At 29.4% G+C, this 12,817-nt stretch overlaps 1 protein-coding gene across 1 annotated transcript in view; it reads left to right on the plus strand.

The window, feature by feature from the left end:
* The window catches only part of LOC107441429 (myosin light chain kinase, smooth muscle), a 31,602-nt gene that overhangs the window by 2,262 nt on the left and 16,523 nt on the right, over positions 1–12,817 (plus strand). Inside the window, exons 2-4 of the mRNA XM_016054685.4 lie at positions 1,419–1,467; positions 7,738–7,834; positions 9,483–9,689. Coding sequence (XP_015910171.1) covers positions 1,434–1,467; positions 7,738–7,834; positions 9,483–9,689 — 338 coding nt within the window. The 5' untranslated portion in view covers positions 1,419–1,433. The remainder of the gene's footprint in view (positions 1–1,418; positions 1,468–7,737; positions 7,835–9,482; positions 9,690–12,817) is intronic.

Here is a 12,817-nt window from a genome sequence, read left to right on the forward strand (position 1 = left end):
TATAAAGCTTGAGAAAAATAGTTCATAGATACACAATAGGTAAAACTATAACGAAGAAAAAATTAATAAAACATAAAACTTTCGTCCAAAAATATCAAAGTATCGGCAAATTTCTAGAAGTGATATACAAAATATATCAAACGATAAATTTGTTCAGATAAATGCGCAGGGTTATTCCGAAATTTTTGAAGTACTCCTACTCATTAGAAGTAATATTTACGAAATTTTAGAAGTATCCAGCTGCAACTTGTGGGGAAATCTGTTTGCTATCTGAATACAGTAGCAGGAAATGGCTTTTCATTTCTAGTTTTAGAACATTCTTCTTAATCCCCCCTTAAAATCCTAGTAGATCTTAGCATAAAAATATATTTGCGTCAACGCTATATTTCATTCTGTCTTGAGCTTTTCCCCCGGCAAACTATATAGAATCAATTAGTCAAAAAATCGTCTGCACAGATAAAAATTTATATATTGTGAAATCCAAATAATATCTTTACAGCCGCTTCTCGCGTGTGCATATCTTCAAAATTTCACAGTGACCTTTGTATGAATTTATAATTTCATAAATTTAATCAAAACTTATTTTTATAATTAATTTTATTACCTTTAAAAGTCTTTATGTTTATTCACTGCTTACTGAAGTATTACACTACAATTTTGTTGACAGTGCTGTGCACTTAAGTCTTACATAAAACAAAATATGTCTATCCCATTTTCCAGTAAATTTTTTTAAAGAAAAATTCAATTAATTGGTTGAAAAATTTTAATTCATAAGCTCTTTTCCAAAAATTTTGTTTGCGAAGGATTTAACTTTTTTTTAAAATATTTGTTTTCTAAGAATGCTAAATTTTGGTTTGCTAACCAAAACCGCTCTTTCTTTGACTGTTGCCGTTTTTCAAACATAAACTGAAAAAAAAGAAACACACTTAATAAATGAATTTAAATGAAAGCCCTTTATTTTTTATTTCGTTATTTGCTTAGTCAGTACGTAAACAGTAGTTCATTTTAAATGGTTACTCATGGTGAACAATGTTCCTAGTCCGTCTTCACTATTAGAAATATTTATCGCTATTGAAACTTTGGTAAACTCCTGAGCATATAGGAATTAAAATATTTCTGGAATGAACTCCTGTATAAAAAGAGTTTTTTTCAATACAGAAATGATGCAAAATAAATTATTGTACAGAAATGTACGGAGATATGACTGGTTGTCATATTTTACAAATATCAAAAACAATTTCCGCATACATATATACATCATAAATTTTATTTATATCACTAAATCTCATTTTATTACGTTTTTGTATTCTTTATGATTTTACTTCCATGAATATGTAGAAGTTTAATTTACTTTATCCATGCAAAAAGTTTATTAATTGCTTCAGAATAGTAAACTCTATAGCATGTTTTTGTTGCAGAGTCTGTCTTAGATAATGATCTATGTAGATGAAACAGAGGAGAAAAGTGGTAAGCAAAAACTCCCCCTGCTCTTATTATTGTTTATAACAATTTATTGATTATTAAAAACGTGATTTTTTTCATTATAGATGATTAATAAAGACAAAAAAATAGTATATTATTTGTAAAGAATTTCTAATTTTCTAAACTTCGAAAATAATACTTTTGTTTGGTTTTATAACTATATTACTCAAATGAACAGTGAGGATATACTTAGACATAAGTTATCGGTTTACGATTTCTATATAATAGTTGTTACTAGTACTTTTAATGTAATTCTCCTCTCGTATCATTTTTATTAATTAATTTTTAATTAATTATTCTATAATTATATACTTTTATTAATATTTGTGTTTATTTAAAGTTTTAGTTTCTTATTGCTGCAATTCAGGGATGTGCAGAAGGTGATTCAGTGAGACTCATTTTGTAATAAACTTAAAATTAAGACATTTTAAGAGGAGTAAATTAAATTTTTTTAAACAAGTTAAATCATAAATTAGGGGCCATTAACTTCTTTTTTAGATTAAAAAAAACTACGAGTACACAATTTGTTTAAAATAAAAAAATTTTTTGCCATAGAATAATTTATGCTTGCAATTATGGGTTCAAATTTTTCTAAATGCATATCGTTCCAACCTTTTGATTCATTTGCTTCATTAAGTGCTGCCTATTAAAGGACATCTAATCGAAAAGTTTGCCACGGGCATTCTTAGATCTCTGCACGCCGCTCCTGCAATCGTAAATCAAACTAAGTTTTATTATGATAAAGGAATGAAAAATATTAGAAATGCGAATGCAATTCCTTATTTATGTCTAATACTTTTAGACCACAGGAAAACAGTATCTTTTTTTGAATATTTTGAGTGGGCTATCGAATATCCACTAAATTAGATGACAGATAAATTACGATTGATCAATAAAATAGTAAAAAGAGTCTCCCATATGTTTTCTACTGTATTAATCAGCAGTTTTCAATACAATTTAGTCAAAGACATGAATAAAAACGAAAAAAGGAAGATCTGACGTTTGGTCAAAATAATTTTTGCCTAACACTGCAAAAGCAAAAGATCGTGGCCCACAAGCTTATAATTTTTATTCGCAAGGATAAAATTTGGTTGGCACAAACACTCCTACAAGTATGTTTACAAATGACTTCATAAGCTGTGTTTACTACTGTAGAACCAATCAGCATATATACCGAAGAGCCATTACATTATGACCTCCCTGCTAATAACATGTAGGACCACCTTTAGCCCTCAAAACTGCTGGCACCCGCGATGGCATTGATTCTACAAGGTGCTGATAGGTAGTCTGAGGTATCTGGTACCAAGCGCTCACCAACTGGTCCTGTAATTCCCTCACATTGTGAGGGGGTGGAGTGGCAGCACGAATTTGGTTTTCCAAGTAGGACCGCAAATGCTCTATTGGATTAAGGTCAGGTAAATTTGGGGGCCAAAACATGACTTGAAAGTCACTGGAATGTTCCTCGAACCAATCCATGACGATTCGACCCTTACGACATGGTGCATTATCCTGTTGGTAAACACCATCCCCCGCAGGAAAAACTGTCGCCATGAATGGGTGAACCTGGTCTGCAACTATGTTCAAGTAGCTTACAGACGTCAGGGATTGTTCTATGAGGATTATGGGTCCTAATGTGCCCCATGAAAACATTGTTCCTGGGCGAGAAACCATGAAAACCTGGGAGAGCCCTTTGTTATAGATGGAGTGTGGTCATAATGTAATGGCTCTTCGGTGTATTTGTTACGGTATATATTGAAATTTTCCTTAGAAACGGTATGTCCACATAAAAATTCCTTTGACATCGCTCTTATACTGAAACAAAAATTAATTAAAGTTTCCCAAATACTCAGCTAAATCTTTTCATTTAATTTTTTAACACCTAAATTTAAGTTAATAAACAAATTCCAGTTCGTAAACTACGAAAATAGTTGCATATACGCTATGGTTTATTTCTATAGCACATTAATCTTCAAGGTGAATGGAGGAAGACAGAGAAAACAGATTTCTTGAAAGAGTTGTATACGTTTTCTGGCAAGATACTTGTCGTTTTGGCAAACTCTTTTATGAAAGAACTCCGAATTACGTCATGTCTCAAAAGAGAACAACTTCACATCATCCAGACGAGTAGGAATTTTCTATTATTTAGTATTTAAAGTTTGGCAACGACTTATAAAAATCTGCAGGGTGACATCTGTTCCAACAAGTCATCTTAGAGGGTGTCACGTTTCGAATTCTTCACCCAAAGGTTATCACAGCTCATAATCGCGCTGTAAAATGTCTGGATACTCAAAAAGAATTAGAGAAACGGAAGAGTTGTAGGTGTTAATCATTCGTTTAGTTTTGGACTTAAATACAGTATGTATTTTTTTCAGTCTAGGTAAATGGAAAGGATTTATTACCAGGAAATGACACTTCAGTTAAGTCTTGTGTCAACAGTTTTTTCAGTTTCATCTCAGACGAATATCACTTTTCAGTCATTCCCAGTTAATTTTGTTTTTAGCGAGCTAGTGAGAATAATATGAAAATGTTTGACAATTCCAAAACAAAAGTTCTTTTCGCTTATATATTTATAGTTTACTATATTATAAAATATATTGGATTGCTCCACATATATTAAAATGTTCAGCATTTATATTTTAATACAGTACTCTTTACTAAAAATTAGTAAACTAGATATTGTACATCATTATTAAAGGGAAAATAATATTAAAGATGAGAAATTCTTTATTATTTTTTTTATAATTTTATATTATTTTTTATTAATTAGTTTTTAAAAATTTTTTTTCTCCAAAACTTACATTATATTACCAAATTTTAATTGACTAATAAAATAATTGACCAATGAATAAATAATGAGTTGGAAAAAATACTTCAAATTAGGACACTTCAAATTATTTCACGTAAGTGAGCAAGTAGCATACATTGGTGGAATATAAGTTACAAAAACTAAATTGTCTCGTATTAATTACTATGATCAAAACAAAAAACAAGTACAGTTTTTTGAATTCAAGGCTCTATTCAAAACATATAAAAATTCTTTTACAATGATTTAAATTTTAACCCTTACTACGGAAATTACTTCGGGATGGATGTCTTCTTTATTTCATTTAAACATCTTTATTTTCTGGTATTTTATTTAAAGTGTGCGAATGACGCACTTTTTTTTTTTAAATGTTTTGTTTGAAAAATTTCGAAGCAAACATTTATTAATGTTTTACTCGTACATTAGTCCTGCAAATAAATTTGAAGCAATCTATCCTATGATTGTATAAACTATGTTTAATAACAATAATAAAATTCAATTCACTATGTTGAAATTCATTTTACAGCTGAAAACTTCTAGTGCATTAAATATTAATTAAAAATACATTAATTTTTAGCATAGTATTTCCATAGAAATTAATATCAAGTACAACAACAGGAACTGCCAAACTATGGTACAGCATTGCAACAGTTTGTTATAGCTATAGCTATCAAAAAAACGTATGGAATTAAATTTATTACATATTAGTATTCTATAAAATTTAACACGATCATTTTAAGTTTTTAGACTTTAATTTTCATAAATATATTTCGTATAACAGGATTTCTAACTTTATTCTCACTAAATATGCGTTGCTATGAAACGAGGGTTAACAAACGTAACATTTTAAAATATCACTTGAAGTTAAATTCTTAGATATCTGAAATAATATGCGCTTTTATTTTTTTTTATTTTATTAATAACACTGGAAAACAATTTTTTTAAATTTTTGTTTATTTATTTATTTATTTATTATTATTATTTTTTCTTGAATTTATACAAATACTTGATCTTACCTAATTCGGGGTGGGGGTTTCAAATCCAAAGTTAGTACCAATAACTCTAAAAAATCCACTTAAAGCTGCAGACTTTTTTTAAAATTATTTTTTCGTCTATTTTTGTTGAATTGCACAGGTTTAAAAACGTCATATATAACATGGGGTTCCGTAAGTGTTGCGGAAGACTTTCAACGGAGTTAGGGCACATCATCAGGATTAAAATTACATAGAAACGCATGCCCAGAATTGTCTTCGCAAGCGAATAGGGACTCTTCCCTATTTTGACCTGTTCAGAAGCACACGAAGAAATAGTTCATAATAGGGAAGAGTCCCTAGTGGTGTAATATGACGTTTCCGGGTATAATCCTGATGATGTGCCCTAATTCTATTAGAAGTTTATGAGACTACCTGTTACATATGACACTTTTAAACTTGTACATTTTGACAAAAAATGGACCAAAAATGTAATAATTCAAAAAAAGAAATCTGGCTTGGGGAGAGAACCCGATTTCAGATTTTAAAACAGCGAATTAAAAGTATTTAAGAATTGGTAACAAAAATCTCATGCAATAGAATAAAAAACCAAAATAGAATAAAAAGCATTGAAAGCATTGGTAGGGCAAATTGTCTGAAAAGGAAAAAGATAATTAGTTTATTAGTTTTCTCTGGGGAATGTCTTGTTTCCCTCCAGATAAAAACATTAGCCTATTTCTAAGTAAAACAACTCAACTTTAGTAAGCTCCCTAAATAAAATAGGTCTGTTCTCATATATATATAAGTAAAAAAAATCTAGAATTCGAATGAAAAAAAAGAAAAAAGAACTTTGCTTAGATGCGGTTTTTTTTTCACTCTAACCACCCTACTTCCGAAATGTGCCATGAACTTAGTTTTTTCTTCTGCTTGGAATGTTGCCCACCGGATCAGTTTCAAAATCTCACTGTCTTACTTTTAGCATAAGATGTTTAAAAACTTTGAACTCATCAGAGGAAAAACAAATTAGTTGAAAGGAAGGTAGAGGTGAGATTGTTTGTTTTGGATAATATCTTCGGCAGAGGAAGAACTACTCAATCGAAAGAAGATACCCAACTTTGACTTTTGTCTTACCTTAAAAAAAATCAAAGTTTTTAACTACAGATAAAAACAGTTTATTCTGATGTTAACATGATTCATAATTGCATGATCAAAAAGTTAATGAGCATTTTATTTAAAAAAAAAATTAGGAAAGCTATTTTGATGCAATTTAACTATAAATTTGTAGCGCCGTTAAAACGTTTGAAAATGTAAAATAATTCTGTAAAATAATTATATAATAAATATATGCATGAAAAGCAGTTAAATGCCTGAATAAAATGCATATTTCTGTAAAATATTATTCTGTAGAAAATTTTGGATAAACTTATAGTAAAAAGTACCGGCACTCAGAGTGTCGATATTTTTTACCGTAAAATACATTTTTACTGAAGCATGCTATAGAACAAAAATTTGATAAACCATAATTTTAATAGTAATTATTACCGTAAAATCACTGAATTACTCTAATTAAATATTACTCACTGGATTCTCTAATAAAATTAATATTAATAAATATTATTAATTAAATATTAATCACTGAATTACTGTAATTAATTTACGGTATAGTATCTTACGGTAAAATGGTACTTATGGCCGGTATATTATACCGTAATTTGCTCTGAAATTTTTTACTGTGTATCTCAACTGTCCATGAATTTAAATGTTGAATGATAATTATTATTTAATTTTAAATCACATACAGATATATCTAATGAACATTTGTAATTTCTACAAAACATTTAGATATCGCATAATGCTCTACCATATTTCCTTTATTGTGAAATAATTATTTAAAGTAAGTTTCCAAAGAACTCTTAGAAATAGTGATATAATTGAAGATATGAAATATATTATGGTATTTTTTCATTTTTAAATTTTCATTTGATGAAACAAATGTACCTACTGTTATAATTTTTTTTTAATATTTAACAAAACTGAAATAAGAAACAGTGTACTTGCTGCCTCTTTTAAACTCAGAGAATTTTTTTTTTTTAAATTATGATAACTGATGATGGTCCGAAAGATTTTTTTTTAAAAATATGATGTTGTCATGAATCATATTATGATATTAAAAATTGAAAGTCTATTTAAATTCAATCCGTCAAATTTTTTTTATTTCTTTGAGAAATTTGTGAATAAAAGTGTGTCTAGAAAACATTTTTTTCGAAAAAGAACCATGACTTGGGAGATTTTTAAATGATAAATGCCACTCTGAGTAGTATTTATCCAGTATACTTCAATAATCGTTATACCGTTTCTGCTGCCATTAACAACATTTATTATGACAAAATGCGATCTTGTCATTTTAACTGAAAAACTTAATCATAAAACAGTGTTTTGCATTGCAATGAGTAAAATGTCTAAAAAACTTTTTTTTTACAGTTTCAGACATATATTTAGCTTTTGAGCCAAGAAATGTTCAAGTGAAAATAGGAACAGATGTCAAGGAAGAATACAATTTGCATGCCGAACTTGGCAGGTAGAAATGTTTACTGAAATTTAATTCATAAATGCCACTTTAAATTTAAGGAAATAAAATATAAAACTTGAGAAAATAAACTAAAAGGATATAAAGAAAAGTAACCATAAAATGAATTTAGTATGTTTTATTTATTCATTTTCTAATGTTTGAAAAATTTCATTGACGCCAGCAGGGTTGACTTTGCCCAGTGAAGTTACTTTGTTTGTAATGCTATATTATTTTTTTAATGTTTTTTAATGTTAGTAACAGTTATTCCATTAATTAATCACCGTGAAGCTATTTATTTTCCAAATTGACCGTAAGCAAACAGTTTGAGCACCTTAGAAAAATTGATGAATTCGAGTGATACAGTTGGTAGGATAAGTGTTGCATAAAATACAAATTGGAGGAATGTGATTGTTGAGTCTTATTCATTAATTTTCATGTCATTGTTCTGCTGAGCACCATGAATTGTCATATATATATATATATATATATATATATATATATATATATATATATATATATATATATATATATATATATATATATATATATATATATATATATATATATATATATATATATATATATATATATATATATATATATATATATATATATATATATATATATATATATATATATATATATATATCAGCATTTTAATTGTGACTTAACCAATCATTTATACTCATGACTCAACCAGTTCTGATGAAAAGGACGAAAATGAAAAGATAAAAGTATTATAATTGACGAATAAATTTAGATCTTACGAGCATGAATCTGAGTAAAAGAGAAATTTCCTGAGGAAATGTACTCTGTGAAAATTCCCGACCCATTGAATCGTTAAAATTTGTGTCTACTGAATTTTTATAATGAGAATCAATTACCTAATATAAATATAGAATAAATATTATTATTTTTTCTTTAAGAAAAATAAAATTTATTTTCTTCAAAGTCAAACTTACCTTGGATATCTTAGTTACTTTGTCTGCGTTTTAAAATTTATTATAACTTTTGAATTTTTATTGGAAAAAAATGAAAGTATATTCAAACATAATGAATCAATTCATTTAGCACCCCTCGAAATCTAGAAAAAAGAGAAACTTTTTTCCACATTTTCTTTCTCCCCCTCCATAAATACACGAATTTTCTATTGAAAGTCTGACGAGGTATACCCAGTTGATAGTATTTTAATATATTTTTCTAGAATTTATTTAAGGCAAAGTATTTTGAAATAAAACATCAAGTTTAATAAAAAGGTAGTTATAATCTCGCTAGTATCACTATGAAGACCTTTGGAACAACTTTTTTGTTGTTATTACGTTTCCTCTTTTCTTAAGATTAGAGTAACTTTACTTACAGATTAAATTTTTCTCGGGGTTTAAAGGTATCATTACATGCATATTTTAATTTATTACGAAATGGAAATTGAAAATCTTAGCTCTATGTTATTTGGAAAGAATTGTATAGCATCATGCTATTACTTCATAATTTGCTTAGTATAAAAATCATTATTACGAATTGAAATGTAAAATTAAAAAAAAAATAATATTAATAACAATAAGGGTGACAGTATAAACTAAAACTTTTAGAAACATTCTACGTAAAGGGATTTTAAGTTTTTTTTCCATACAAATCTAATGATTTCTTTAATTTAAAGAGGCAAGTTCGGGACGGTCTACAAATGCACGGAGAAAACTACTGGGCGAAAACTTGCTGCCAAATTCATCTACACCCCACGACTGGAAGATCGTAAAGATGTGGAGAGGGAGGTAGAAATAATGAGATTGCTTCAGCATCCTCGTTTGCTTCAACTCTATGATGCTTTTGATGACGGAAAAAAAGAAATGTGCCTTATTCTAGAATTGTGAGTACCTCTAATTTATACTGGAATTATGAGTTTCTTTTTACTACACTAGTCGGGATTTATTTTATTGTTGTTGTTTCTAATGGCACTTGGACTAGCCAAGCTCACCAGTCATTGGCCTTTTGTGAATTAAGTAAGGAAGGTGCGCCTTTTGAAGAGAGCACCACAAGTGTGAATGTATGTCTTATTTCAGAACCCCTTAGGATAGATGGCACCAGCAGTCATTCGTGTGAGGCCACTTTTTCAATTTAAACGTAGATCTCAAAGGAAAGAAATTCTCCCCGAAGCACTTTACCCATAGTACTGCTCAGTGACCAACCACAGAATTTTCGATTTAAAAGTTTTTATAATCATGTATATGGTGGTCTTAACGGAGTTGAGAATCGAACCTCGGCTTATCCATGAAGCAGTCCAATTCTCTAACTACTGGCCTACCATGACGATTTGTTTTACTTTTCCTAATGAAAGAAAATACCTTATGTTATACTAAAGCGAAAAAAAAAATTAAAACCAAGTAAAAGTTCAGAGTCGTGGTGTTTTAGGGGATGAAACTTTCACTTTCCAATGAGGTGGACAGGCGATGGTTGGTCTATACGAATTCCATTCCTGGCTTTCACCGATCTCAGTGCTGACCTAAAATATCCTCAGTGGTAGACAGATCATGGGTTTGAGAACCCTTGCCGTCAGGCTAACCATGGGATGTTTTTGTGACTTTCGTCTCCCTGTAACGCAAATGTAGGTTAGTTCCATCAAAAAGTTCTCCATGGAGGCAAATTTCTCCCACTACTTGATTCAGGAGTTCCCTTGTCATCTGGATTGAACTTAAAATTACAAGGCTACGGAGTTGAACATTAGTACTCGTAAACCCATAAAATTGGGTCGGCTGCTTAGAGACGGTTATAAAATAAAATAAAAGTACGGGAATAGAACCGATAATATAGTATAGTGTGTCGAAACTAAGAGCCCCCCTGCCACGAAGTCTGAAGCCGTCTGGTGCTATGGAAACAAGAATGCCGCATTTTAAAGAGGGTAAACTCACTCTAGGACTAACACAATAGACCGAAGAAAGAGATTCCCTTTCTCTCGCTGATTTGAGCCGAAACCACTCCAAAACAATGACCCCGCATTCCTACTTGAAATAGTCATATCTCGTTACCATATTCACGGCCACAGGTCCAGACGAATGTCTGGGGGAGTTCTTATTTTAGAAAAACTATATGTCCTTTTCAGTACATTTATTTCGTACATTATTTAGCAAATTTATTTATTTATTTACTTATTTTATTCAACCAGTTTGGTCACCTTTCAGAATTGTCTTGTACAAGACATAAGCTTTAATAGTAAACAAGCAGTTTGCCCAGAACAGCTGCAATTAAATATTCTAATTTTTCAGCCCCCTCTTTCAATCCCAGCTCCGTAATAAGTTTTAAATAATACATTAACCAAATTTCGTTACCGCCTAGCCATTGCCCGTGGCTTTGCTCGAGCTGAAGTACTTTCAATTTTAACTATTTTCAAGACATGTCCTTGATATTGTCAAAGTTGTCCCCCAAAAGTTGTAAAATCACCCGGCATTCATTAAATCTCATAAACCACCGTGACTATGAGTTCGGGGTATTTCAGCATATAATAGTAGGCTATAATGAGATAGATAGAAAACTACGTGCTGTACTACATTACGTGCTGTATTACATTACGTGGTATATTACGTGCTGTACTACTTCCTCACGCAAGTCTCGAGCCATAGCTTCAGTATCATATTACATAGGCTATTGTTCCCAAGAGGTTCGTCACCAATAATTGGTATGAAAGTATGCTGCATCATAGCACCGTTTATGTTTTAAATTTCTACAGCCATTTTAAGAAGGGATCAAAAATAAATCTAAAAAATTACTAATTTTTTATTTCTATAAAAATGCAAAATTATTCTAAATACATACCTTATACATAATTAATTATTTAACACTACTCAAATTATTACTTTAGAATACCTAATAAAACAAATTTAAATAAATACTTGACGTATAATTAATTTGAATGCTATTTAAATTAACACTTAAGACAACTTAACATAATGAATAATATATATATATATACATATATTAATTTCAGTTAAATTACGCAAAAATTTACTATTCTGCTCATATGGAAACTATAAAATGTCCTAATCTTTTCTTTTTGTGGTCTTGTGTTTTATGAACTTTAATTCTGCCTTCTTTTCTATTTTCAAATTTTGAGTGCACCAGGCACGTGATGTGCAAAATCATGTGCATGACGCATTCAAAAGCATGTGTATGATTCATTTAACCATTTGCATGATGCATTCAAAAGCATGTGTATGATTCATTCAATCATGTGCATGATGTATTCAAAAGCATGAGTAAACTTATGTTAATTTTTTTTCTGTTCTTTGACTTGAAAAAAAAATAATACTAGTTGCTAAACTTGCACTTTTTGTTTTGTTTTACCTGTTATTAAATTATCATGCAAAAACAACTATTCCTGGTGGTGGGTCAGCTGCACTCGATATTCGGATAAGATTAACACATATATGCTTGAATCATATTTTAATAGTTAATTTATTGTCTGGCTGTTAGTGTTACAAAAAATTAAAAAATTCTACAAAAATTTGTAGTAATAAGCATGAATTATGAGTTTTTCGAAAATAGTAGCATTCTTTACTGCTCACTTATGCTCCATTTATATTTCCTAGTGCATAAAGAAAGTAATGGCAAGCAGTTTCAAAATTTTACCATATGAAAATGATAGTAAAATCAATTTTCCTTAATTTTCTAAAATTTTATATTTTTTTACTTTACGTTAAATGTATGTTAATCGTGTATTACTAATATAGCACATAGTTGCTTTTTACAATAGCAGTTTTACTAGCTAAGGAACACATGATTACACTGAAATAATTAAAAATAATTATTTCCTATCTCAGCTTCTTAAATTTAAAAAAAACATAGTTTTAGATTGTTTCCAAATTTTTTACAGGAAATACTCCTCAGTAAATAAAAAAAAAAAAACACTAATGTTGGACAGAAAATTAACAGTTTATTTTGACATATAATGGAATATATAACTTTATAATAAGGCCAAGTGTAGCTATTACATATTTTAAAAGC

This window comes from Parasteatoda tepidariorum, chromosome 2, assembly GCF_982258835.1.
Source record: "Parasteatoda tepidariorum strain Cologne lab strain chromosome 2, Ptep-v5.0, whole genome shotgun sequence".
In the NCBI taxonomy this organism is placed as follows: Eukaryota; Metazoa; Arthropoda; class Arachnida; order Araneae; family Theridiidae; genus Parasteatoda; species Parasteatoda tepidariorum.